The sequence below is a fragment of the Littorina saxatilis genome, linkage group LG12 (assembly GCF_037325665.1).
Source record: "Littorina saxatilis isolate snail1 linkage group LG12, US_GU_Lsax_2.0, whole genome shotgun sequence".
NCBI classification, from domain to species: Eukaryota; Metazoa; Mollusca; class Gastropoda; order Littorinimorpha; family Littorinidae; genus Littorina; species Littorina saxatilis.
Genome location: NC_090256.1, coordinates 74,399,348 through 74,424,347, shown reverse-complemented (window position 1 = coordinate 74,424,347; position 25,000 = coordinate 74,399,348). Strand labels below are relative to the sequence as shown.

General features: G+C 41.5%; 2 protein-coding genes and 2 long non-coding RNA genes across 7 annotated transcripts in view; 1 reads left to right on the top strand and 3 right to left on the bottom strand.

The window, feature by feature from the left end:
* LOC138983255 (uncharacterized) overlaps positions 1–7,144 on the top strand; it is an 8,821-nt gene extending 1,677 nt beyond the window's left edge. The window contains exons 2-5 of the long non-coding RNA XR_011461050.1: positions 274–387; positions 1,233–1,338; positions 2,089–2,241; positions 4,035–7,144. This is a non-coding gene — a long non-coding RNA (uncharacterized lncRNA). The remainder of the gene's footprint in view (positions 1–273; positions 388–1,232; positions 1,339–2,088; positions 2,242–4,034) is intronic.
* Positions 1–21,724, bottom strand: part of LOC138983251 (uncharacterized) — a 27,488-nt gene extending 5,764 nt beyond the window's left edge. For both annotated transcript variants that reach the window (XM_070356684.1, XM_070356685.1), the window contains exon 1: positions 21,621–21,724. In XM_070356684.1, the coding sequence (XP_070212785.1) occupies positions 21,621–21,623 (3 nt within the window). In that variant the 5' untranslated portion in view covers positions 21,624–21,724. The remainder of the gene's footprint in view (positions 1–21,620) is intronic.
* Positions 1–25,000, bottom strand: part of LOC138983240 (cytosolic purine 5'-nucleotidase-like) — a 248,483-nt gene that overhangs the window by 132,427 nt on the left and 91,056 nt on the right. The gene's annotated exons all lie outside the window — the stretch shown is intronic.
* On the bottom strand, positions 11,431–20,515 carry LOC138983253 (uncharacterized). The gene is made up of 6 exons (XR_011461048.1): positions 19,747–20,515; positions 19,092–19,160; positions 17,862–17,955; positions 16,717–16,887; positions 16,164–16,263; positions 11,431–12,873 (listed from the first exon to the last, which is right to left on the bottom strand). It is a non-coding gene; the product is annotated as an uncharacterized lncRNA (long non-coding RNA).

Sequence of the window (25,000 nt, the reverse complement as noted above, 5' to 3'; positions counted from 1 at the left end):
GTAGTTTTTGCAATTGCTGACTGAGTTGCATCCTTTGGTTTTACCTTGCATTGATTATCACCTTTGCTGACAATTGACTCATTGAGTGCAGTATTGAGTAACGTATAGTTATTTTATTTCAAGTTAACTTCTGGCTCTGCATGGTGTTAATCCTACTCAAACTTAGTCAAAGTATTAAGGTATCATTATTTATGAATAATGTGAAGTTGAAGATACAAATTAATGAGAAAGTTTGTGTATTTTTCTGTACACTCTTGCTATTTACTGTTTCAGTGCTGAACCATTTGCTTGAATGCTTGATCAGATGATGACAGAGTGACACCTGGTGGTACCCAATAAAACTGCCTTTGCTGCTATAACTACAAGAAATTTCTACAATTCAGAACAGTAAGTGCATGAGGTTCCATTTTAAGCTGTCAAGAGTAAATCTCAGGAATAGATTAGAAGATTTAGTTATGTCACACATGTCTTGCTTTCTTGACTTTTCTCACACTCTCTTGTCAGACTCAGAGAGTGCATGATTGTACATTTTTTTTACAGTAATTTTTTATGTTCCTAATTGGAAAACAAATGTGTCATAATCTTAGTGTTTAGGATAACTATATGGCAGAGAGAATCATGGAAATGATTGGGCGATGGGGGTGTGTCGCTGGTGTGCAAGAGGGTGGGTGGGTGTGGAGAGAGTAGTGATGGTAGTCAACTACTAACTAAAAGATTACTGATTGCATACATTTAGTGTTTATTGATTTGGAGGGTGGGGGAGGAAGGCAAGCAGTATTATTACATGTGTATGGGTATACTAGTTGTGCATGTTCCAAATGGGGGTGGAGGTTGGCATGGCAAGCAATAGCTCAGTCGGTATAGTGGCCTTGAAACCGGTTGTGGGGATTTATTTCTCAGAATTGACGTTGTGCAGACTCTGCTTGGTTTCTGAATAGCTTATTAAGCCTGTGACTGTGTGCATACATAAAGATCTCAAGTTCACAGTTTCAGGGCTTGGAATTAATGGAAACATCAACACACATGTAGGAAAAACTCAAAAAAAGGAGGGGGTGGGGGGAGTTTGGTCCCACGGTAGTGTTTGAATGAAAGCAATCTTACTTTTTAAGAGGGTAATCTTGCAGGACTATGATTCTTACATTGGTAGTTGACTAGTGTAGTTGTGGTTTTGTACTAGTGAGGAATGTCATCTATGTCATGTGATTTCTTGCTTCTTCTTTTTGTGTGTGCAGCTAAAGATGTTGGACCTTGCCTACAGCCTAGTTTTGCATAGATCTCCAACACCGTGGCTTTACTCTGAGACACCACAAAAAACACAGCCTTTTCTGCTGCTGAAAGGTAAACATTAGGTTAAATTTGTGTTTGTTTTGATTTGTATGTTTTCCTTTTGTAGTCTATGGCAGGAGATTTGTGCAGGTGTACAAATGGTAGAGGTGTCAGAAGAAATGTCCACTTGTTACTTGTCTCTATATCAGTATATATGTATCACAAATACGCATCAAATGTACTGATAGAGACCACATGGACAATTTCAAGCACTTTTCTGCCAGGGGTAGGGTCAGCTATGTAAGAATCATGTCTTACTCTGTTCATGCAAAAATAAGGTTCTGCATTTGAATGAGTGTGAATCAGGCACCTGTGTTTTTGCTCTTGTTTGTGCCCTCTTGTGAACTGTTAACTTATGAACAACCACCCCAGCAAGCAACTCTTTACTGTTCTGAGCACAACAGAAGGGCGCATGGTCTGGGCATATGGATGGTAAACACATCTCATGCACAAGTACAGGCCTGAAAGTGGCGAGTATTTTCAATTACTCGCCATGGCGAGTAAAAATCATGTAAATGGTGAGTAGAAATGTTAATCTACTCGCCACATGCGAGTAAAGTCGATAAAACAAATGGTTGTTTTGACGAGTAAAGTTTCAGTAAATTATGAGAAGTACATGTACTAGCAGTGCTTCATTTTGTGGACTTTCAGTGCTGAAGTATGATTGTGTGGATTGATCATTTTGTATTCTGTTATTCAGATTGCCACTTGCTTTCTTTTACATATATTTACAAGATGGTGGCTGATTTGTGTGTGTTGCAGAACACAGGTCCATGAATAAAAGAACCCAGCTGGTATTCTTCATTCATGGAAAATGAAAGGAAATTTATCAGCCAGGATTCGCCACTCACTCTGCTAAGGGGGAACCCCGGTCAGCCCTACAGTGGATGAACAGCTTGGTCCTTGGAGGGAAAGGTAACTACTGCAGCACTTTAGAAGGGGTCTATGTCGACCAACAGTGGCTGTATTCCCTGTATGTTAATTTCCTGTACATATACAGGGAATATACTTCCGTTAGACGCCATGGAGTTACTTCAAGCTTACGAAAGTGAAAGTGATTCAATGGACGAGAGTACCAGCGAGGAAAACATAATACCAGGCTGTTGGGGGTGGGGGTGCAGATGTTTCTTTAACTAAATCCGTTTTGATAAACGGTCGAAGCATGTTTTGCTTGACTGGATGCCGCACGCGAATTCAGGATTTTAAATAGATTCTCCTATCTAACCGCAGTCACGCGCTTGGCGCAAGATTGTACGATATTATACTTCTTTACAGAAAATCCAACTGTATTCCCGGTACACAGGGAAAACACCTATGGCTATGGGGAATACACCTTCTTTTGGTCGACATAGACCCCTTCAACCTTACAATATGTGAATGTGTAGAATATTATGCTTTTGCTTAAAGCTTGTTACATATGACTAAGACAGAAATGTTAATCATTCCCTTGGTGCAAATCATAAAAAGAACAATAGCGATCTGATGTACTGTGGATCAATCGAGGAAAAGGTGTGTATGACCTAGAAGAAACTGGTTTTGAAAGTGCTGAGGATGGATGGAACATTGATGCAATATCATTTACTACATTGAACCTGGGTTTCAAACTGAAGTGCTTTTTGACTCACATGCGAAGCAAAAGTGAGTCTATGTACTCACCCGAGTCGTCCGTCCGTCCGTCCGTCCGGACGTCCGTCCGTCCGTCCGGACGTCCGTCCGTCCGTCCGGAAAACTTTAACGTTGGATATTTCTTGGACACTATTCAGTCTATCAGTACCAAATTTGGCAAGATGGTGTATGATGACAACGCCCCAAAAAACATACATAGCATCTTGACCTTGCTTCAAGGTCAAGGTCGCAGGGGCCATAAATGTTGTCTAAAAAACAGCTATTTTTCACATTTTTCCCATTTTCTCTGAAGTTTTTGAGATTCAATACCTCACCTATATATGATATATAGGGCTAAGTAATCCCCATCTTTTGATACCAGTTTGGTTTACCTTGCTTCAAGGTCAAGGTCACAGGAGCTCTTCAAAGTTGGATTGTATACATATTTTGAAGTGACCTTGACCCTGAACTATGGAAGATAACTGTTTCAAACTTAAAAATTATGTGGGGCACATGTTATGCTTTCATCATGAGACACATTCGGTCACATATGATCAAGGTCAAGGTCACTTTGACCCTTATGAAATGTGACCAAAATAAGGTAGTGAACCACTAAAAGTGACCATATCTCATGGTAGAAAGAGCCAATAAGCACCATTGTACTTCCTATGTCTTGAATTAACAGCTTTGTGTTGCATGACCTTGGATGACCTTGACCTTGGGTCAAGGTCACATGTATTTTGGTAGGAAAAATGTGTAAAATATTGTTTTTCTGTTTTATTGTAAAATTATTCTGAAAGAAAGATCAAGGTCTGTTCAGCATGTGAGTCGTGTGGGCTTTGCCCTTCTTGTTTATGCTTCTTGTTATATATATGGTCTCGATTGACTCCTGTGTTCAAGAGACTGTAAACAACCATAAACAATCTTGTGTTGTTATGTGGTGGTGGTTTTGCTGTTGTCTAGCATCTACCCGTAATTGGCTTTATCAAATGCACCAGAAACGAGCATGAGTTTGTCGGATTAGTGAACTGTTTGAAAAACTTTAATGTATTTGTGGTTGACAGGTTGTTATTATTTCTATATTGTGTTCTTCTTTTTCTCAGGTGGGCTGTCTTCTGAAACATATGAATCGGGAGCGTCACATCTTTCTTCCTGAGACATCCCCTCTTGAAAATGGTGTGGCGTTTAGCTGAATGGAAACGTGGCAGTGTCCTGTTTTTCATAGCTTCGATGCGCGAAGTTGGGGATTTCAGCAGAGAATTTATTGATTGATTAATTAATTAGTTATTTAAGCTCACCTCACTCCTTAGTGTTATTTAGGGGGATGGGGGGGGGGGGTGGTGTTGGCCTGGATCTTGTTAGTGAACTTTCTTTCTGGCAACTCGCATCAGAAATTCCAGGTTTGCTTTCAAGGCAATAGACGGTTTTTGAAAATAATTCTGTTAGGATTATCAGCAGTCCGGAGGTGTACAAATCCCTGTACTGCAGTCAGGTTTTTCAAAACATCTCGAGCACGCTCTACGCCTCTGACGGGCTGTATCCCACAATCGGGACAAACGACCAACTTGGATGTGTATGCCATGCGCACAATATGATACCCCTTGCCTTTAAAAATCAGCGGTCACGAGTTCATCAGAGTTCAGAATTTGTTGTGTAAAAGATAGCCGCTGTCAGCTAGCCATTCGTGGCTCAGGTGATTATATTTAATACAAATTTAAAAAAAGGTTTCTTATGTAGCGCACGCCGCACAGCATACACATCACAGTCAGTCGCTTGTCCTGATCGCAGGATAGCGTGAAACATGCTCCGGGAGACTGCCAATAATCCTTACATAGTTATTTAAAGAAATTGTGTATTGGTACAGCATGTTATGCATGTACTAAGATAGCTATTTGTAAATATTTGGTAGATATTTATGGTGGTGTCCCGAATTGCTCCCTCCCAATTTGCCCCATCCCATGTGGTCCCCAATTATTCTTGCATTTTGCTGTGAGTAACATAACGTGTGCAAAGGCATTTGTCTGAAGCGCATTTCCAAAAAGACCCCCCGCAGGTTAGGGGGAAGAATTTACCCGATGCTCCCCAGCATGTCGTAAGAGGCGACTAACGGATTCTGTTTCTCCTTTTACCCTTGTTAAGTGTTTCTTATATAGTCAATGTTTGTACAGATTTTAGTCAAGCAGTATGTAAGAAATGTTAAGTCCTTTGTACTGGAAACTTGCATTCTCCCAGTAAGGTAGTATATTGTACTACGTTGCAAGCCCCTGGAGCATTTTTTTTATTAGTGCTTTTGTGAACAAGAAACAATTAACAAGTGGCTCTATCCCATCTCCCCCCCTTTCCCTGTCGCGATATAACCTTCGTTAAACACCAATTAAAGAAAGAATTTCCAAAAAGCATAGTTACCATTTGTTTTTTTAAATCTGAATCCGTGACTGTTGTTCTTGAATACTCTTTCGTTTAGGTTTCCAAAAATGCTGATATAAAGGGGAAGGATAGTTGAAACTGTAACCGTTTACATTTTGCTCCCAGATTTGCAGTTGTTGTTTTTACTAGGAGTTTGGACGGGCTCGGTGTTCTTGTGGATAAGACATCGGCCTCCTATTCAGAAGGTCATGAGTCAAAATCGCGGCCGCCTGGTAGGTTAAAGGTGGAGAATTTTCTGATCTCCAAGGTCATTGCTTATGTGCAGACCTGCTAGTGCCTTATCCTCCTTCGTGTGTACACACAAGCACAAGACCAAGTGCGCACGGAAAAGATCCTGTAACCCATGTCAGAGTTTGGTGGGTTATAGAAACACAAAAATACCCTGCATGCTTCTCCCGAAAGCGGCGTATGGCTGCCTGAATGGTGGGGTAAAAACGGTCATACACGTAAAAATCCACTCGTGCAAATTTGTGAGTGAACGTGGGAGTTTCAGCCCATGAGCGAAGAAGAAGAAGAACTATGAGTTTTACTCTTTTAAAAAAATGATTTTCAAATTCGAAGATTGCCACAACAGTAGTCTATCTCATCCGACTTGAACCCTTCAGACTCCCTGTACATGTACTTGCAGTTTAAACTCATATTTTGTCTGAGAATAGTTTTCAAATGCAAAGTCCTTCAGAAAAACTGCGAGATAAAAATCTGGAGTGCTAATATCGTGTTGGTGTATCGTGTCAGTGGCCGAGTGGTAACGCACTTGCGCTCGGAAGCGAGAGGTTGCGAGTTCGACCCTGGGTCAGGGCGTTAGCAATTTTCTGCCCCCTTTCCTAACCTAGGTGGTGGGTTCAAGTCTTTCGGATGAGACGAAAAACCGAGGTCCCTTCGTGTACACTACATTGGGGTGTGCACGTTAAAGATCCCACGATTGACAAAAGGGTCTTTCCTGGCAAAATTGTATAGGCATAGATAAATTTTCATAAAAATGTCCACCAAAATACCCGTGTGACTTGGAATAATAGGCCGTGAAAAGCAGGATATGCGCCGAAATGGCTGCGATCTGCTGGCCGATGTGAATGCGTGATGTATTGTGTAAAACAATATTCCATCTCACACGGCATAAATAAATCCCTGTGCCTTGAATATGTGCGCGATATAAATTGCATAAAATAAAATTAAAATAAAATCCCCGAGCTTAGAACTGTACCCACAGAATACGCGCAATATAAGCCTCATATTGATTGGTATGTAAGAAATGTTAAAGTCCTTTGTACTGGAAACTTGCATTCTCCCAGTAAGGTAGTATATTGTACTACGTTGCAAGCCCCTGGAGCAATTTTTTGATTAGTGCTTTTGTGAACAAGAAACAATTAACAAGTGGCTCTATCCCATCCCATCCCCCCCCCCCCCCCCCCCCCCCCCCCCCCCCCCCCCTCTTTCCCCGTCGCGATATAACCTTGAACGGTTGAAAACGACGTTAAACACCAAATATAGAAAGAAAGAATAATCTTTGAACAGCATTTGGTTGGAAAATGAAAGTCTTCACAAAGCTATCTTCTTCTATTTGTGTGGGTTAATAAATAGGATTTAACATAACAATGTGGTACTGGTATGGGTTTTGTAAAGTGATTACTCAACTTCTGTGAATTGTACCTTCGTGGTGATCATGCTACACACTGGGTAATTCAAGCACAGAAAATAATATTTCTTAATAATTTGGCCTTATAAATGTACTCCGTGACTGTATTTGTATATGGTGAAAAGGAGAAGATATAAAATTTGTGAAATAGGACTTCGTATTTGGTTTTGTCATAATGAATTTGTTGTTTCTGTGTGTGTGTGTGTGTGTGTGTGTGTGTGTGTGTGTGTGTGTGTGTGTGAGCATGCATGCGTGCTTATGTGTGAGTGCACAATTGTGTGTGTGTATTAATCCAGCAGAAACAGCTTCTCTTCCATACATTTGAATCATTTATATTGATACCACATGGAGACTATTCTGAACACACAAGCGTGGTTTTCTCTACAGTGCTTTTCCTAAAGTTAAATATTGAATTTTTGAATTTAAAAGTTTTTGGCACACCACTTTAAGATAATGCTCAAGGAAAATAAATAGTCTTCTTTTTTCATTAACGCTTTTTCTCACAGTGATGTGTCAATATCTCAGACGCAAATCCAGAGTCATGCACCGTTTTATGCTTGGGAAGCGCACTATACTCACTTTGGTAACGGTCACTGTTAGAAACATGCATACCAATCAATCAATTAAGCAAAAATGAATGATAAGATTCGATTATGTTCTTCTTTTTGTGCACAGGCGGTTATATACAAACGTGCATAGTGTCAAAAGAAATCACACACACACACACACACACACACACACACACACACACTGAAAGTATGAAGAAGCCCCTCCAACTTTTGGTTGAGTTTGACTGCATTACCTTGAGGAGACTGACGACACTTCACAATGGAAAAAATAATAACTTTTACATTTCAGTGATTTGTTTTAAGTACAAAAGTACAAGTGAAAGTAGAAATAAATTAATGTGACACTATCCCGTAATCACATATCAGGGTCAACTATAATCAGTCCATTTGTTTACAAAACTTTATTCAATTTGTTATCATGACAGAAACAATGCATTGTTTTTTTTAAGATAACTCAAGCATAAATGCTTATTTTAAGTCATCCTGGTATGTACATAACAAAGTTTAGCATGATGGCGGACTAGATACATTTACTCATTTCAGACAACGAAAACAAACAGACAAACCTGATGCGCAAGCAATCAAAAAATGGAGGGGGTGGTAGTACAGAACTTGGTGGGGGTAAAAACAAGAAACAAAAAGAAATGGGGTACGAGAGAACAGAATTCAGCATAAGGGGGGAAAAAAAGGACGACGAAGACTTGGAGCGCCAGAAATGTCGGAAGAGTGGGTCACGTCACAATAATATTAAATGCACAGAAGACACACACGCAAAGTTAATACATTTTGTGATCGTCGAAAATGGCACTAAATTACATAACGATTGGGCCATAATCGATAAGTCGAAACAAGGACACAAAACACGAGAGAAATTACGAAGAACAATTGGTCAGGCAGCATTTGTCTCATGACAGTGTCAAATGAACATTATGAATAAAATGTAGAGGCTCATGTACGGAACATGCCTGTTTGTCTTAATAAATTCTTGTACAGTTATGAATATGGTCTGATTGACATTCCGGGAATATTGCGGGATGCCTTTCAATAATATTTCAATAAACTTATAATCAGTTATCAATTGACAATAATCGTACATCTCTACACAAGGGTCAATGCAACAAATAGTGCTCAGCAGTCTCCCTTGGGTAACCGCACTCACATTTGGGGCATTCCTTGAGGTGCCGCTGACATAAATCAAAATTCAAATCACTCATACCAATACGCAGTCTGCAATTATGGACTTTTTCAAATCTATCTCCAAAATAATAATGACATGGTACTTTAAAATCAACGTTGATTGCAGTAAAGTAATTGACTGACAATTAGTAGGGTTGTATGTGGGGTGCCTAAAATTTGAACTTTTCTTATTCCCGAATATTTTTTGTGGGCGCAGAAGCACGGGGCAAATGGTATTGTTTTTTTCTGGAGGGGGATCAGACAATATAAAACCAATTAGAGGCCGAGTTGCCTGACAGAAAGGCCAATTCTAGCCCCAGTCCATGCCGGTTACATGTAATTAGCTATGCACACATTTGAGATCGATACCCAACCTTACTGAGCATCAGTTCTTTGCGTTATTTTAATTTTCTTGTTTTTCTTTAAAATAAAAAAGGGAATGGTTTTATTGATGTCATTTTATTATGTCATTATCTAGTCAGCATAAATGACTTTTGTGGATACAGGAGAAAGTGTTAAAATGTGAAGATTTCAAGTGTGGTTTGTGGTCATCTGCTCAGTTGACCACTTAAAATGTTGTTTCATTTGATGATACGTTTTGTTTGGTGTTCCCGCTTGAATGTGACAGTAAGTTGTACAATGTTACTCTGTGTGTGTGTGTGTGTGTGTGTGTGTGTGTGTGTGTGTGTGTGTGTGTGTGTCATGTGTGTGTGTGTGTGTGTGTGTCAGTGTGCGTGCGTGAGTGTGTTTGTGTGTGTTGGTGTGTGTGTGTGTTTGGTAACCGGCTTTGTACAGCGGGACCACCTTATTTTGTCATGTATTTTTATTCATTCTGGAGCTTTATTAAATAAACTGCCCATTTCAATCACAACTCTGGTCTGGTCTTATTGTCAGTGTTGCATAAATGATTGTATGTGAGCTTGTGAACATACAAAGAAAAAAGAAAGAAACATTCTGTGTCGAAATATCTTGACTAAAAATCAGGCGGAAGACTACACCTGTTGCATTTCCTATTATGCTCAGGCAATTATAACTGAGGGCGGAAGCGACAATGATTCGTTTTCCCCCCAGATAACATTAATTTGTAGAGACGGAAAAGGAACACGCACATTCTGGAACTGATTTGTGTAAATAACTGAGAGGGTGTTTTGTCTGTTTTGTGAAACGGTCCTCACACATTTGCAAAGTTCCACAGTTAGGCAGCTGAATTAAAGCATTACATAATGCATAGTGTAAACTCTAGGCCTACTTCAAGGTCTTATTACTTCAAGATGCATACACGTGCTGTTGTATCTGTTAGTGCTTGCCGGACACCAGTGCTGATTAAAATGGCTTAGATTGTTACTAATTTGAAACTACAGTATGTCCTTTTACGCGTTGTGGCAACTGAATTTTGTTGGTACCGATGATTTATACAAAGACTTTTATCACAGGTTTCTTCCATATCAAACATTTATACTTACCTTCAAGTTCGAGTTTACCTTTACTTTCACGAGGAGAGTCTGTGTGTGTGTGTGTGTGTGTGTGTGTGTGTGTGTGTGTGTGTGTGCGTGCGTGTGTGCACGCTTAAATATTCTTGATTTTTGAACATAAGCAGTTTATCTGTCATAGAGTTGTGTGTGTTTTCATGTCTGCGTGTTCTTTTCCCCCTCCTTCCTCCTCTCGGCAGTCCGGCTTCAGTCTTCTTCTTCTGCGTTCGTGGGCTGAAACTCCCACGTACACTCGTGTTTTTTGCACGAGTGGAATTTTACGTGTATGACCGTTTTAACCCCGCCATTAAGGCAGCCATACGCCGCTTTCGGAGGAGTCCGGCTTCAGTCATTTTATTCCTCCCCTCAAAGCAGAAAGCAGCATTGTGTTAATGTTCAGAACTTTGCCAGGTTTTTTGTTTGTTTGTTGTGCTTCTTTAATTTAGGTTTGTTGTTTGTTTAAAACACTCAAACATACGCACACATCCACACGCACACTTTTACTTTTTAAGTTATAATAAGTATTGCATTCAGCCACGGTTTTTTTTCTCAGTTGATATTCTGATTTTTGCCATTTTTTTGTGTAATTTGTTTTTGTTGTGCTTGTTTGATGTAGGTTTGGTGTTGTTTGTCGTTGTTTGTTTAACACACACTCAAACACACACTAACCAGACACACACACACACCACCACCACCACCACCACAAGAATAGGTTTACACTCACTTTTTCCTCCACGTTTTAATTTTGGCAATATCATTAACCCAGGATTGCAAAGCAGGGATCATTTGTCAATTTCATAACAACGTACATACAATTTCAGCTGGTCACTTCAATAAAATGTGCATCATCACAGGTTTCTGCTGGAATGACAGTGTCTTATCTGTCAACACAAAATACACACACACAAAATGAGTGTGATGCTGTATGCCTCCTAACAGATCCTAACTTCACCCTCCAAACCTCCCTGCAGATGCATGTTCTGTGCACAAAAATAACCTTTTAAAATATACAAAATGCAGACGACATTTCTACATTTGTAGTTGTGCTGCAGACCTGTTTACCCCCATAAGTGTTTTGGAGTAATGCTCAGCCCCAAAAATAGTAATCCTGGTACAAAAATAGTAATCATCCAGCATTCGTCGCCAATTACAACGCACATGACAACTGTGTCTGCGAAACGCAATCATGCACATATATCCATCATTCACAAACAAAACACATCAGTCAGTTTTTGTAGTCATCATAATGTCAAAGAAGATTACATCAAAAGCACATGCATCACTGATTTTTTTTCTTTTGCTCGTAGTAGGCCTTTTTCAGTGTGTCAAGCGCTTCTCTACTGTACTTGCGCTTGCTGAAGGTACTGAACTTGTCAAATTCAGGTGCACGGAGCCCCTGGGGCTTTTAGTCATACCTCAGGCAGCTATCTGTTAGAAGAACTACCAAGTTTCATTGACTTGCACCCAAAGAGTCAAGAACTGCAATTTTTTTACGAATCAATTTCGTACTCGGACCCGGCTGGTCTTGACCTATTTTTGGATCTAAATTTAGATCAGGTAGATCACCACATCATGCACAAAAAGACACGTCACTAGCAAACTATGTCAGACATCATCATGAGTTTGTATAAAACAAAATGGAGGCCGGAATCACTCAGTTGAATCGAACTCCGACCAAACACCACGTAATAACTAGGTTAATTTATGCACTCGCGTGAACAAGAAACTGTCGAGCTTCATAGATGTCGTCGTTGGGTAGTTTTGGGTTTGTTTTACTACCATAGGAGGATTTTTGAACTGTAAATGCACTCAGCTGCAACAAAAACGCAAAACGAAGGCTGTAAGCTGCACTGTGCCTTTAAGTAGCTCAACACAATGATCGCAGCCCAGGGTGCTAACACAGTTTGGAAGGTCAAGGTTTTATAGTATGCTTCCCTAACGGGATCTTATAAAAAAGCTAAAAGTAAAACATTTACCACTGAAGAAAAACCATCTCTGAACAATTCAAAATTGTCACACTACTAGTTTTACATTTTAAGGATCTTGCCTAGTGCACATCTTTTTATTATGAAACATTTGTATTGTAAACAAAAGAAAACACAATGTCTTGTGATCTGTAAATGTTCTTAATACAGGGAACTTTATACATTGTTCAAGTGAAGTACTGTACAGCCTATTTAGCTTGTTCATTTTCTCCCTATAATCTGCTACAATTCAATAAACTGCTGTAAACTTGTGTGCCCTTAAAGTAGATTTATGTCCTTCTGTGTGGGCACCTTCTTCTTCTTCTTCCTCTTCAGTGTTCAGTGTTTGCATTTGGATGTGTGCTCTCTGGCCAAGTCTTGTTGCACAGGGGTACGGGTGGCAAGAAAAGGCCACCCTCTCAGAACGTGTTGCAGAGTCTGTTCTTCCTACCCTAGCCACAGTCGCACGCTGTAGGTGCAAAACCTATCCTTTTGATGTGTACCGTCAGACAGCAGTGTTCTGTGCAAAGGCGAAAGATGGCTGTCTGTTCTGCGTGAGTAAGATGGGGCTATGGTCTTGAATGAGCTGGTAGCTGTCTGTCTTTAAAAAAAAAAAAAATAGACATCAAAGAAGCTGCAGCACCAGCCAAGTGTTGACTGTTTTCTTTATGCGTAACCTGGTCCTGGCAGTAGCTGTTGTCCATCTGTAAACAAGCAAGATCATTATTATAATATATTGATGGTGTATTTGTTTTACCCAAAAGACGATTAAAATAACATTTAATTTTTGTTTTAGTTATGTGGCATACATGCAGTGGAACGATCATATCTTGTGATATCTTCCCTCTGAGAAAAAAACTACTATTCAAAATGTACTTTTACATACTTTTTTGTTAACTTAGGCTTTTGAAGATCCACATCCAATCCTGCCACAATGTAGGCACAATCATAGGCTAAAATTGTCAGGGTTATTTACCATCGAACTGTCCTCAACATTCTATGCTGACACACACACATGCACACACACATAACTTGACTTCACTTAGGAAGGTTATGTGATGCTTAAATCATTTGTCTTGCCACTAGTTCATCACAAGTAACCACTGTGTTTATTGCTGGTATGTGCTTAAATGGAGGGATAGTCTTATCCCATGGTAAAAAAAAATTTTTTAAAAAAAAGCCTGGCAGGTGATGTGAGATGTGAGCCAAACTGTGTTCACGAAAAGCAGCCGGCCTTTAATAACACAAAGCTGCCTCTGTACACAATTCTGCTTTTACACATGCTATCCCTTAACTTGGATTCATACCAAAAATCAAGCCTGGTTTCATAGGAAACAGTCAGAATGTTGATTCAGCATTTAGAATGATAATCTTATTTCATGTACACGCCTTGGCAAATCTGACAATTAAGTAAGCAGAAGTTTTCTTCACGGGACGGATTTGCTCATTTTATTATGTAGCAATGCACTTCACTTGGTCACATACACCCCCCCCCCCCCCCCCCCTCTGTGCACAGTGATAGTTTTAAACAAGGAATTCTGTAAACACAGGGGTGGTCAAATACACCCCCCCCTTCCCTCTGTGCACAGTGATAGTTTTAAACAAGGAATTCTGTAAACACAGGGGTGGTCAAATACACCCCCCCCCCCCTTCCCTCTGTGCACAGTGATAGTTTTAAACAAGGAATTCTGTAAACACAGGGGTGGTCAAATACACCCCCCCCCTTCCCTCTGTGCACAGTGATAGTTTTAAACAAGGAATTCTGTAAACACAGGGGTGGTCAAATACACCCCCCCTTCCCTCTGTGCACAGTGATAGTTTTAAACAAGGAATTCTGTAAACACAGGGGTGGTCAAATACACCCCCCCCCTTCCCTCTGTGCACAGTGATAGTTTTAAACAAGGAATTCTGTAAACGCAGGGGTGGTCAAATACACCCCCCCCTTCCCTCTGTGCACAGTGATAGTTTTAAACAAGGAATTCTGTAAACACAGGGGTGGGACTCTCTTGTGATGAAAAAAGAGGAAATCCCTTTTTTTCCAGGGGGTTCGGGGGCACGTTACCCCGAATTTTGGTTAAATGGTACATTAAAATCTGTGCAATCTGACAAAAAAGACATTCTCCACACTCCCCAACCTCCCCCCCCCCCCCTCAAAATTACTATTAGTTATCAGGAGTTTTCAGTCAGCACAATTTAACTCTCAAGCCTCCAGTGTTCTGTTTCATCTCCACGTCTCTCCAAATCATTCAGTCAACAAGTCATAGATATTGTAATGAAATGTGACGCGGAAAAATAGATTACTCCAGCAGAATTCGTAAGTTGTGTCCGCGGAAATCCGCGGAAAAGTCCCACCCCTGAAACAGCACTGCATGGTGCCTTTTCCAGAAATAAATTCATCAAAAAATGTCAACTCACAACAGCAAGAGTCAGTGTGTCGATTGTTCATATGTGACAAAGTTGAGGGATGAGCTTATCCTATGTTAAAGCCTGGCCAGAACTGAGACGGTGACGAGAAGTAGTGTGCCTATAATGACACAATGCTTTCTTCGTAAGCAATTAGATTCAACATCTCAGATCTGGTCAGGCCTATACAAATGCCATCTCTCAACTTGGTCCATACAAAAATCATGAACCTGGCTTAATTCTGTACAGAGTGGGAATTTGTTTTTCTCTTTTTCGAAATCCAAAATAAGCAAAATCAGGTCTTAAAATCAATCAATCAATATGAGGCTTATATCGCGCGTATTCCGTGGGTACAGTTCTAAGAGCAGGGATTTATTTTATCTTTTTATTTTATGCAATTTATATCGTGCACATATTCAAGGCGCAGGGATTTATTTATGCCGTGTGAGATGGAATTTTTTTTACACAATACATCACGCATTCACATCGGCCAGCAGATCGCAGCCATTTCAGCGCATATCCTACTTTTCACGGCCTATTATTCCAAGTCACACGGGTATTTTGGTGGACATTTTTATCTATGCCTATACAATTTTGCCAGGAAAGACCCTTTTGTCAATCGTGAGATCTTTAACGTGCACACCCCAATGTAGTGTACATGAAGGGACCTCGGTTTTTCGTCTCATCCGAAAGACTAGCACTTGAACCCACCACCTAGGTTAGGGAAGGTGGGAGAAAATTGCCAGGGTCGAACTCGCAACCTCTCGCTTCCGAGCGCAATTGCGTTACCACTCGGCCACCCAGTCCAAGTCCAAATGGAGCAAGTCTTAAAATGGGAGTGAATTTACAGATGTTATGAACAAGAAGTCTGCGAAAACAGGGTCATTAATAGGAAGGAGTCTTAGATTGGGGTGTCTTAAAAGGGGCAGGGGTGGAGGCCACTGTAATGACCATGAAATACCGTACTTTCCGGGTCATAAGGCGCGACTTTTTTCCTTGAGTTCGACCCCTGCGTCTTGTATAACGAAGCGCCTAATCCGTGTATGAAATACGAAAAAAATCAAAGAGACCGCTTGAGTACCAGTCAAACAACTTGTGATAATGCATGTTTCAGCTACTAGGTACTGCCCTGCCTTTGATCTGGCGCACACACAGATTTCCACTCTGTTAAACTCGGTCATTGACCCCTGGGAAGAAGGTCGTGTCTTTTAACAAGGCCACCCAGCTATCACAATGCCTTTGGTCACTGACCGGTCACTGACCCCGATGCAGGAAGTGTTTCCTCTCTCAGATATGACAGGGGAACCACCTCTCATGGCAAAAACTGGGTCATTTTGGTGCGCCCTATTGGCCCCCTGCGTCCAATGGGTGACTGGATTACAATTTTTTTTTTAAAAGAAGGGGGTGCGTCTTAGATAACAAAGCGCCTTGTCACCCGGAAAGTACGGTAATCAAAATAATACTATCAGTCATCTTATTCTCTACCAAATTTCTAGAGGTCAAGACAATGATACAGATTATTTACTTGTGTCACTGTTAGTGTCATTCTATGAATAACAGACCGATAGAAAGAGAGCTCTGTGTCTTGTACCTGGGTTCGTGCTCAGTTGCTTGAAAATGGACTTGTCAGAGGTTCTTCTTCAGCCTTACACCAGCCTACAGCGGTAGCTTCTACTTCACCAAACTTTGTTCTGAAACAAAACAAATAAAACACATCTTCAGGGTCAAGCATATGTATCAAATCATGATCACACAATTAAACCTTCTTCTTTGGTCAGTACTATTGAAGATTTGTTAATTGTTTCTTGTTCACAAAAGCACTAATCAAAAAATTGCTCCAGGGGCTTGCAACGCAGTACAATATGTTACCTTACTGGGAGAATGCAAGTTTCCAGTACAAAGGACTTAACATTTCTTACATACTGCTTGACTAAAATCTTTACAAACATTGACTATATTCTATACAAGAAACACTTAACAAGGGTAAAAGGAGAAACAGAATCCGTTAGTCGCCTCTTACGACATGCTGGGGAGCATCGGGTAAATTCTTCCCCCTAACCCGCGGGGGGTTGTACAAGATAATGAAATAGAGTGAATTTTGAAGTGCATTCATAATTAAAGCCCAATCATGTGGTTTAACCTACCTAGTCTTGAAAAGCCTGTCCGAGGAAACAGATCAAGCACCCTTCCGCAGACCTTCCTGACGGAAGAGTCTTGGTTGTAACCGCTCACTTTCTAAAGTAGTCCATAAGCAGTTCCATGTGCCTATGTTATCACTGTAACCAGCTCCTTTGTGTACCTGTGATCTGGATGAGCTGCAACACATAAAACTTTCATATGAACACTATGTCAAGTATACCAGTTAGCATCCATCAAACACTGACTGACTGAGGAGCATCACAAGATCTGTTCTAAGGAGGTAACAACTATTGTCACAAAGTGTTTATGATACAGCTGCAGGCACATGGCACTGAGTGGTCAATTGGTGAGGGGGGGGGGGGGGGCAGAAGTTCTGCTCAGTCTTGTCTGCTGATACTACACTTTGTGGTGGTGTAAGGCAGGGAATCACACCCCAACCACTGGCCCCGCCCACCTGGTGTCGAGTGCCTGTGGATACATCAGTCCCAGTCATGGCTGGCCCCCGGTTGACAACTGCCATGTACGTCATGTACGGGTACATTTACTTTGCAGTACAGATTAGTTTTCAATAGCAATGACATCATGGACGCACACCTGCCCAACGCAGACAAGGACAGCAAAATCAGGGACCAAACGTGATAAAGAGTAACTAATCGTCACAAACATCAAAATGCTTTGCATTTCTTGACCAGATAACAATCATTTCTGGGCAATTGAAGATTATTATTCCACCTACAGGCTATCACCCCCATGGCTGTTACTTGTAACACATTTCATTTCTTAAAATATGTTTTGTAAAGTAATACTGTAGTTAATAGATTTCTCTGAAAGGCACATTCCTTCTCATGAAAACAATTTGGCTCACCGTCTAAGATCTGGTCAGGCTTTAAAATGGGATAAGACATGATCTCTTAACTTGTTCACATACCCACAATGAACGGTCTGGTTGCTCTCTGCGCCAAGTGCGATTGTGTTATGAATAAATGCTGTAAAAGCTACAACTGTACTAGCTCATTTAAAAAAAAATCACAAAATGTCACTTCACCACAGCAAGCAAACAGTGTGTTTATTTCTGGTATAGAACAGACACACACATACACACACACACACACATACACCAAAGCAACACAAAAGCCCAAAACATGCCTACCATCTAAATGAGGAATCCAGTTCCAACTGTCTTCTGCCAATATAACACTGCCAGAGACACCATGGTGTAGAAAGTCAGTTTAAAGAGAGACTACCTGAAAGAAAAATGATACAATAATAATAAAACACCCAGTGCAATAGACATACTTGCTCGTTAAAGGCTTACTTTACCATGTAAAAACATTTTGCTTCACAGTCTCAGATCTTGTCAGGCTTTTACTTGGGATAAGATCATCCCTCTACTTGGACGAATAGCAACATAGATCAGCTTGAATGCTCTCTGTGCAGAGTGGTTTTTGTTTGTTTGTTAAAGAATTAGTTTTGTTAACAACACTGGTACCTTTTTGTGAAAATATTTCATCACACATTTTAACTCACCACAGCAAGCAGTCACTGAATATATAATTTTTTGTATGTGGCCAAGATGAGGGATTCCATGTTAAAGCATAGCCACATTATACTGTAGTGACAAGGCAAGTGGGCCTTTAAATTGTAAACTGATATATTGTGCATTTTGACTTCTTCATAAATTATAACCCTGATGCAGGCAGTCATCAGTACATGTAGTGGTTTAGTCCCTTGAATGAGAAAAGAATGACTTTGCAAGAAAGAAACTCGGAGTCAAAGTCAAAATACCCTTTATTACAAACTATAGATTCCACAGGGTTTGAAGTTAGAAAGCTCTGAAAATAACTCTGCTATTTGAAATTGACTAATAGTATTAACTTATACCGCCATACATGATACACATGTACAGACAAATGAACTAAGGCTTGTGAAGATCTATCCATAATCCTGCTACACAAAGACACAATCATTCAGAGGTTGAAATTGCCAGGGTCATTTTCCATCCCCATGTAGCCTGGATTTAATTACTGGCATGTTTTTCAGTTAAAGAGATGTGTCACTCAGAATGACAGGAGATGGTTCACTCAATGCAGAGCATAATATAACATTGATTTCTTCATGCCATCTGATTTGCAGTTGAATTCACAGGGCGAGAAAAATTCTAGACTGTCCTCAACATTCTATGCTGACTGTAAATTGTAATTATATAATACACACCCTAGCTAACTGGTACACTAATCACTTGCTCTGGCTTACTTCTTTTTCCAACATAATAAATCTGTTATTTGTACTTTAGCCTTTTGTGGTAAAATATTCTCATTACCACCAGTTGCACTCACAAGCTATTGCACTAGTGTATTTTGGAAATGATCAAAGGACTTACTTGTGTTCTACAACAGCACCATGTCAGTGTTGCGGGAAGAATGAGGCAGGGCTTGGTAATAACTGAGACCTGCAAGTAAACAGAACATATTTAGAATCCCAGCATGTGTTATAATTTGTGTATATTTATATTATAAGGTCTTACATTGCAATAACAAACACACACACACACATGCACACACTCATTCAATGTGCTCTATGTGCTAAGAATAAGAGTGATTGTTTAATGAATTAACGCTGAAGAAGCTACTAGTTGCTTAAACACATTCATAGCAAAATGTCACTTGATCACCACATCAAGCACACTGTATCTTCATTTCTGGTTGTATACATTGTATGCAAGTGGAGGGATGATCTTATTCCATGTAAAATCCTAGCTCAGCTGATCTCTCTCAACTTGGATTCATACCAAAAATCAGGAGCCTGGGTGTTTCTGTTCAGTGGGCATTTCCCTATTTGTTTTATTTGAATGCATTTCTTAAAAAGAACACTTCCTCTGCATAGCCGTCAGGATGTTGGTTCCACCTTTAGGAATGTGTCTTAGTGGACGGACAATCTTATTCCATGTACATGTTCCATTCCTTCGTGCATTATGTGATTCTACTGTATTTTAGTCATAAACAATGACCTTCATTCTAATAAGAAGAGACGATTACCTTTCACCTCGGACGTGTCAACTCATATTTTGCCGCTGAGTCGGTGGACAGTTGCTGGAAACCGAGTCCGTCGTCACACTTCGGGCTTTGGCAACTAAGTTCACTTTGCGGGTCTTTCCCCTTGTAACACCATACTTGTTCGATCACAGTTTCTTTGTTCATCGGCCGAAGCAGGCCCCTCCTTCGCTCCCGTCTCGGCCACAGTTTCCTCAGTGCAGTCGGGCATGAGAGCCCGCCCTTGAACGCACTCTCCCCTGTACCGCATAGTTTTAAACCTCCCCACCTTTTTAATCTCCCTGTTTGCCGGAGCTAACCACTATCGGTAACAGTGACTCAACCGCAGGACTCTGAGACGTTCGCAAGAACCCAGTCCTCTTCGGAAGAAGATGATGATCAAAGATCATGATGCATTGCCGACGCCGGCCATGTTGAATTAGTGAAAACCGAAACGTGGAAGCGAAACTAACTTATCTTCGGGAATCAATTAGGAAAATTATATGTGTAGTAGGTAGAAAAATGGCATTTAATGAGACAGATAAAACTCGGATCAAATGAGAAAGAAAGAACTATCCAAACTTGCAAGCACAGCCGCGGTAGTCCTAAGTACGTACTGAAGTTCCCGATCCATGTTTTAGTCTAACCAGCGCTGTCTCTAGTCTATTGATGCGCAACAGGATAAGAGATACCCTGAGGTTATAAGTGATACTCCCACATACGTTGCACAAGCATAATTTAACGTTACCTTATGTACGGTCCAACCGGTGTGCAATGGGTGGTGTGAGAGAGTGTGTGAGAGAGAGAGAGAGAGAGAGAGAGAGAGAGAGAGAGAGAGAGATTACCGCGTTCTGTCACAGTATATTGCTATTCTGTTATAAATGTCCTGCCGAATTCACGGAAAACGTTGCCCATTACCACACAGTAGACCCTCCCTCGACAATCTGAGCCACCTCAGTTAGTACAGCACCTTTGAGTAACCTCAAAAGTGAAAAATGTGACCGGTTCTTCCCATGAAACCCATATGTAGCAAAATCCATCAGCATGATTCGTAAAAAAAAAAGTATAGAAGATGTACAACAGTTTTGACTTGTCGGTGGTACAACAGTCATTACCATTTATTGCCCAATACGTTTGTGCGGCCCCTGATTTCGCTCTAACTTTCTGGAAAAAATAGAACATTTTGTTACTTTTCTGGCCAATACCTTCTTGGCTTATCATTATTTTGTCATGATTATTAAATAAGATGAAAGTGCAGTCTCTCTCGAGTTAATTGATTACTCTTGTGATGAAATAAGATTGTCGAGGGAGGGTCCACGGTGTGATTACGCGAAATCGGCAGCGTTTTGCCAAAAATGCGTCAAGGCCTCTAAAAATTCAATTTCCCTGTTTAAAAAACAATACTTCGAAATGCAGCACTACCAAAGAACAAACTTATACTGATACAATGTTATCGTTTGATGTCTTTGATGACGTCACATCCGGTCCTTTAGTGATAGTTGAGGCAGAACTGTCAGGCCCTCATTTTTCAACCAAATTGATTGAATGTTTTTGTAATCGCTTCACGCGACTTGTTTTCTTCTCTTTTTTTTGAGCTGGTCCAAGCCGGCGTCTGAGAACAGTCAGCACGTAAATACACGAGCTACATCCACACGCTATTATACATTTTAGTTTAGCAAAACAAAACTTCATCTTCGTGAATATGGAGAAAAAAGCATCCACGCATCCGCAACAGCAGCAGTACCACAGCACAATCACCACAACCAACAACAACAACAGCAACAACAACAACAACAACACTGCAACCACAACAACAAAAAGCAGTAACAATAACAGCAAGAAAAGCAAAAAGACCAACATCAAAAATAAAAGCTCCATACCATAGTGACGTTTTTTATCTGTCCCACAAACTGCTTCTTCCAGACACTACGCTCCTTCCCTTGATGTTGATTGAGAGAGTAGCTTGCTCTCTTTTATAATAATAATAATGCAAACTTTTATAGCGCTATTCTAGAAAAATGTCTACTCTTAGCGCTTTACAATACATACATCGACCAAGCATACTATACACGCACAGGCAAAGAAACCGACCAAACATAACCAACAAACTATACATGCACCTGTAGGCAAAGAAAGCGACCAAACATACAATACACGCACAGGCAAGATAACGACCAAACATAAACAAACATACTATGACCAAACATAACCAACATACTATACGCGCGCAGGCAAAGAGAACAATCAGCACATGTAATAATTACTGACAACTAATAATGCAGGCATACAATGACAGTCCAATACACAGCCTAAGCACAAGAACCACAGTAGGCTTCAATATAAAAACGTGTCAACGGTACTATTTACACACACACACACAGTGCTGACACAAAGCGCAGAAAATATATATGCACGTTATTTTAGGCGCTAGGTAGGGGGTGAGGTGGGGCGGGATGGGGTGGGTGGGGAAATGCTGGGGGGGGGGGGGGGGAATCACTTGCGCTGAAAGAGGTGTGTTTTGAGATTTGTCTTGAATGTAGTGAGAGAATCTGTGTGTCTGAGAGGCAGTGGTAATCTATTCCAGGTCACAGGGGCTTGATAGGCGAAGGACCTCTCGCCACATGTTTTTGTTTGCACTGTGGGGAGTCGGAAGAGTCGAGTGTCGGCGGCGGAGCGAAGCTGACGAGAGGGGGTGTAGAGATTGAGGAGTTCTGACAAGTATTCTGGGGCAGAACCAGAAACGACGGCAAAAGAAAGAGAGGAGAGTTTGTATTCGATCCTTTTAGTGATTGGCAGCCAGTGTAGAGAGTGAAGAAGGGGTGTGGCGTGTTCATACTTGGAAGATTTGAAGACCAGGCGGGCAGCGTTATTTTGGATCCTTTGAAGTCTATCTAAAAGGTACTTAGGGAGACCGGCCAGAAGAGAATTGCAATAATCTATCTTTGAGAGGACTAAAGAACACACTAACGTTTTGGTTGCATCAGCGGTGAGGTAGTGACGGACTGAACTAATCTTGCGCAGCTCTAGATAGGCGGACTTGCAGATGTTAGAGATGTGTTTTTGGAAAGAGAGAGTTGGATCGAGAGTGACGCCAAGGCTGCGGACAGACGGAGAGAAAGAGATAGGTAGTTCGTTGACAGTGAGAGAGGCAGGAAGAGAAGGGTGATTGAGAAATTTCTTGGGACAGGCCAGCATAACTTCGGTTTTGTCACTATTTAACTGGAGTTTGTTTAAAGACATCCAATCACTGAGGTCCGCAATGCAATCCTGTGTCCGAGATACCAGATCGTCAACTTCAGCAAGGGGGGCAGACTGATGAAGCTGTGTATCATCAGCGAAACTCTCGTGCGACAACGCATGGCGACTGATAACATCAGACACAGGGGAGGCATATAGAACGAAAAGTATGGGGCCAAGCACGGACCCTTGCGGGACACCGTATTGGAGAGCTGAAGGTTGAGATTTGATGCCGTTGACACAAACGGTCTGCGTCCGGTTAGTAAGGTACGAACGAACCCAGGACAGGGCCAGATCATGAACACCAAAGGAGTGCTGAAGCCTGTGGAGCAGAATTTCGTGGTCTATCGTATCGAATGCGCTAGACAAGTCCAGTAGTGTTAGAATGGAGACCTGATTTTCGTCAAAGCTAAGAAGGATGTCGTTTACAATCTTCAGAAGTGCTGTCTCAGTACTATGGTTTTTCCTGTATGCAGACTGATGGGTGTTGAGAAGGTGGTTTTGCTCTAGGTGAGTGAGAAGTTGTGAAAGGACAATTTTTTCAGTGATTTTTGAAAGGAATGACAAGTTCGAAACGGGCCTAAAGTTTTTCAAGGAATTCTTGTCAAGTGAAGGTTTTTTGATGAGGGGCCTAACTATTGCAGGTTTGAATTCATCTGGGAATGAGCCGGAAGTCAGAGAGTCGTTGATGACGTGAGTGAGGTATGGAAGAAGGTCATCAATACAATCACACAGCAGAGAGGACGGAATGGGGTCAAGCTCGCACGTTTTCGGACTAGCGCCTAAACACACCTTTTTTACAAACTCGCTGGTGACAGGCTCAAAACGCTGCAGGGCTGGACCACAATACATCCTATCGGCAACCGGTGAAGGCGGGACAACAGCAGAATCAAGCTTCTCGCAAATAAGCGCGATCTTCGCAGTGAAAAAGTCAGCGAACTTCTGGGGAAGCTCATGTACAGAGAACATAGTGGGAAGAGGGGAACAAGTCACCTTGCCTAAGATGTCATTGGTGACACTAAACAGCTGTTTGACTGAGGTGCATGCGAGTATTTTGGATGAGAAGAATGCAGACTTAGCATGGTCGACGATGGCGATGACCCCGTTTCTGGCCGCCTGAAATACTTGCCGGTGCACGGTTAGACCTGTGGCGCGCCACTGACGCTCCGCCCTCCTCCTCTCCCGCTTGGCGTCTTGTAGTTCAGGTCCCACACCGCTATACCACGGGGAGGGGGGACGATTAGAGACCAAACGACGGGTAGAAGGGGCGTGTGTGTCCAGAATGGCACGCAAAACACGAAAGAGCTGTTCGGCGGACGGCAGTGAGGGCAAGTCGGCAAGAAAGTCGGCCTTAAAGGCCTCGACGTCCATTGACGCCAGTCTACGAACTTCCCTGTACACTCTAGGCGAGGGGGGTTTTGCGAAGTCAAGAGTGCACGTGACACAATAGTGATCGGACGAAAGGGACGGTTCAACAGACGTCGACTTAACCAGACCATCTTCTTCCCTGAAAACAACCCAATCAACAATGTGACCACGTACATGGGTGGGCTCTGAAACAGACTGACACAGATCAAACATATTGAGAACGTCAAGCACTTTGGATGTGTAAAAGTGTGATGGAGTGTCAAAGTGATAATTAAAGTCACCAACAATAAGCAGCGAGCCTGGTAGGTTATTTGCATATTCAAGAAAGTCCGGTAACTGTTCCAGAAACTTAGCATCCGTAAACTTGTTCTTCTTGCTTGGCGGGGGTCTGTACACAGTGAGAATGTTAACGACTCTTTGCTGGAAGGAGAGAGTCAGCTGTGCAAGTTCAAAGGTTGAATGACTAAACGGAAAGTCAGATGTGAGTTTAATGTGAGGTCTCAGTTTGTCCGAAACTACGAAGGCGATACCGCCCCCGCGTGTAGCAGTCGACCGAGGGAAGGAGGAGGTGGTGTAGCCAGGGGGAGCGAGGTCACGACACTTGGCCTCGTCTCCAGCTTCGCGGAGCCACGTTTCCGTAACACACATAATGTCA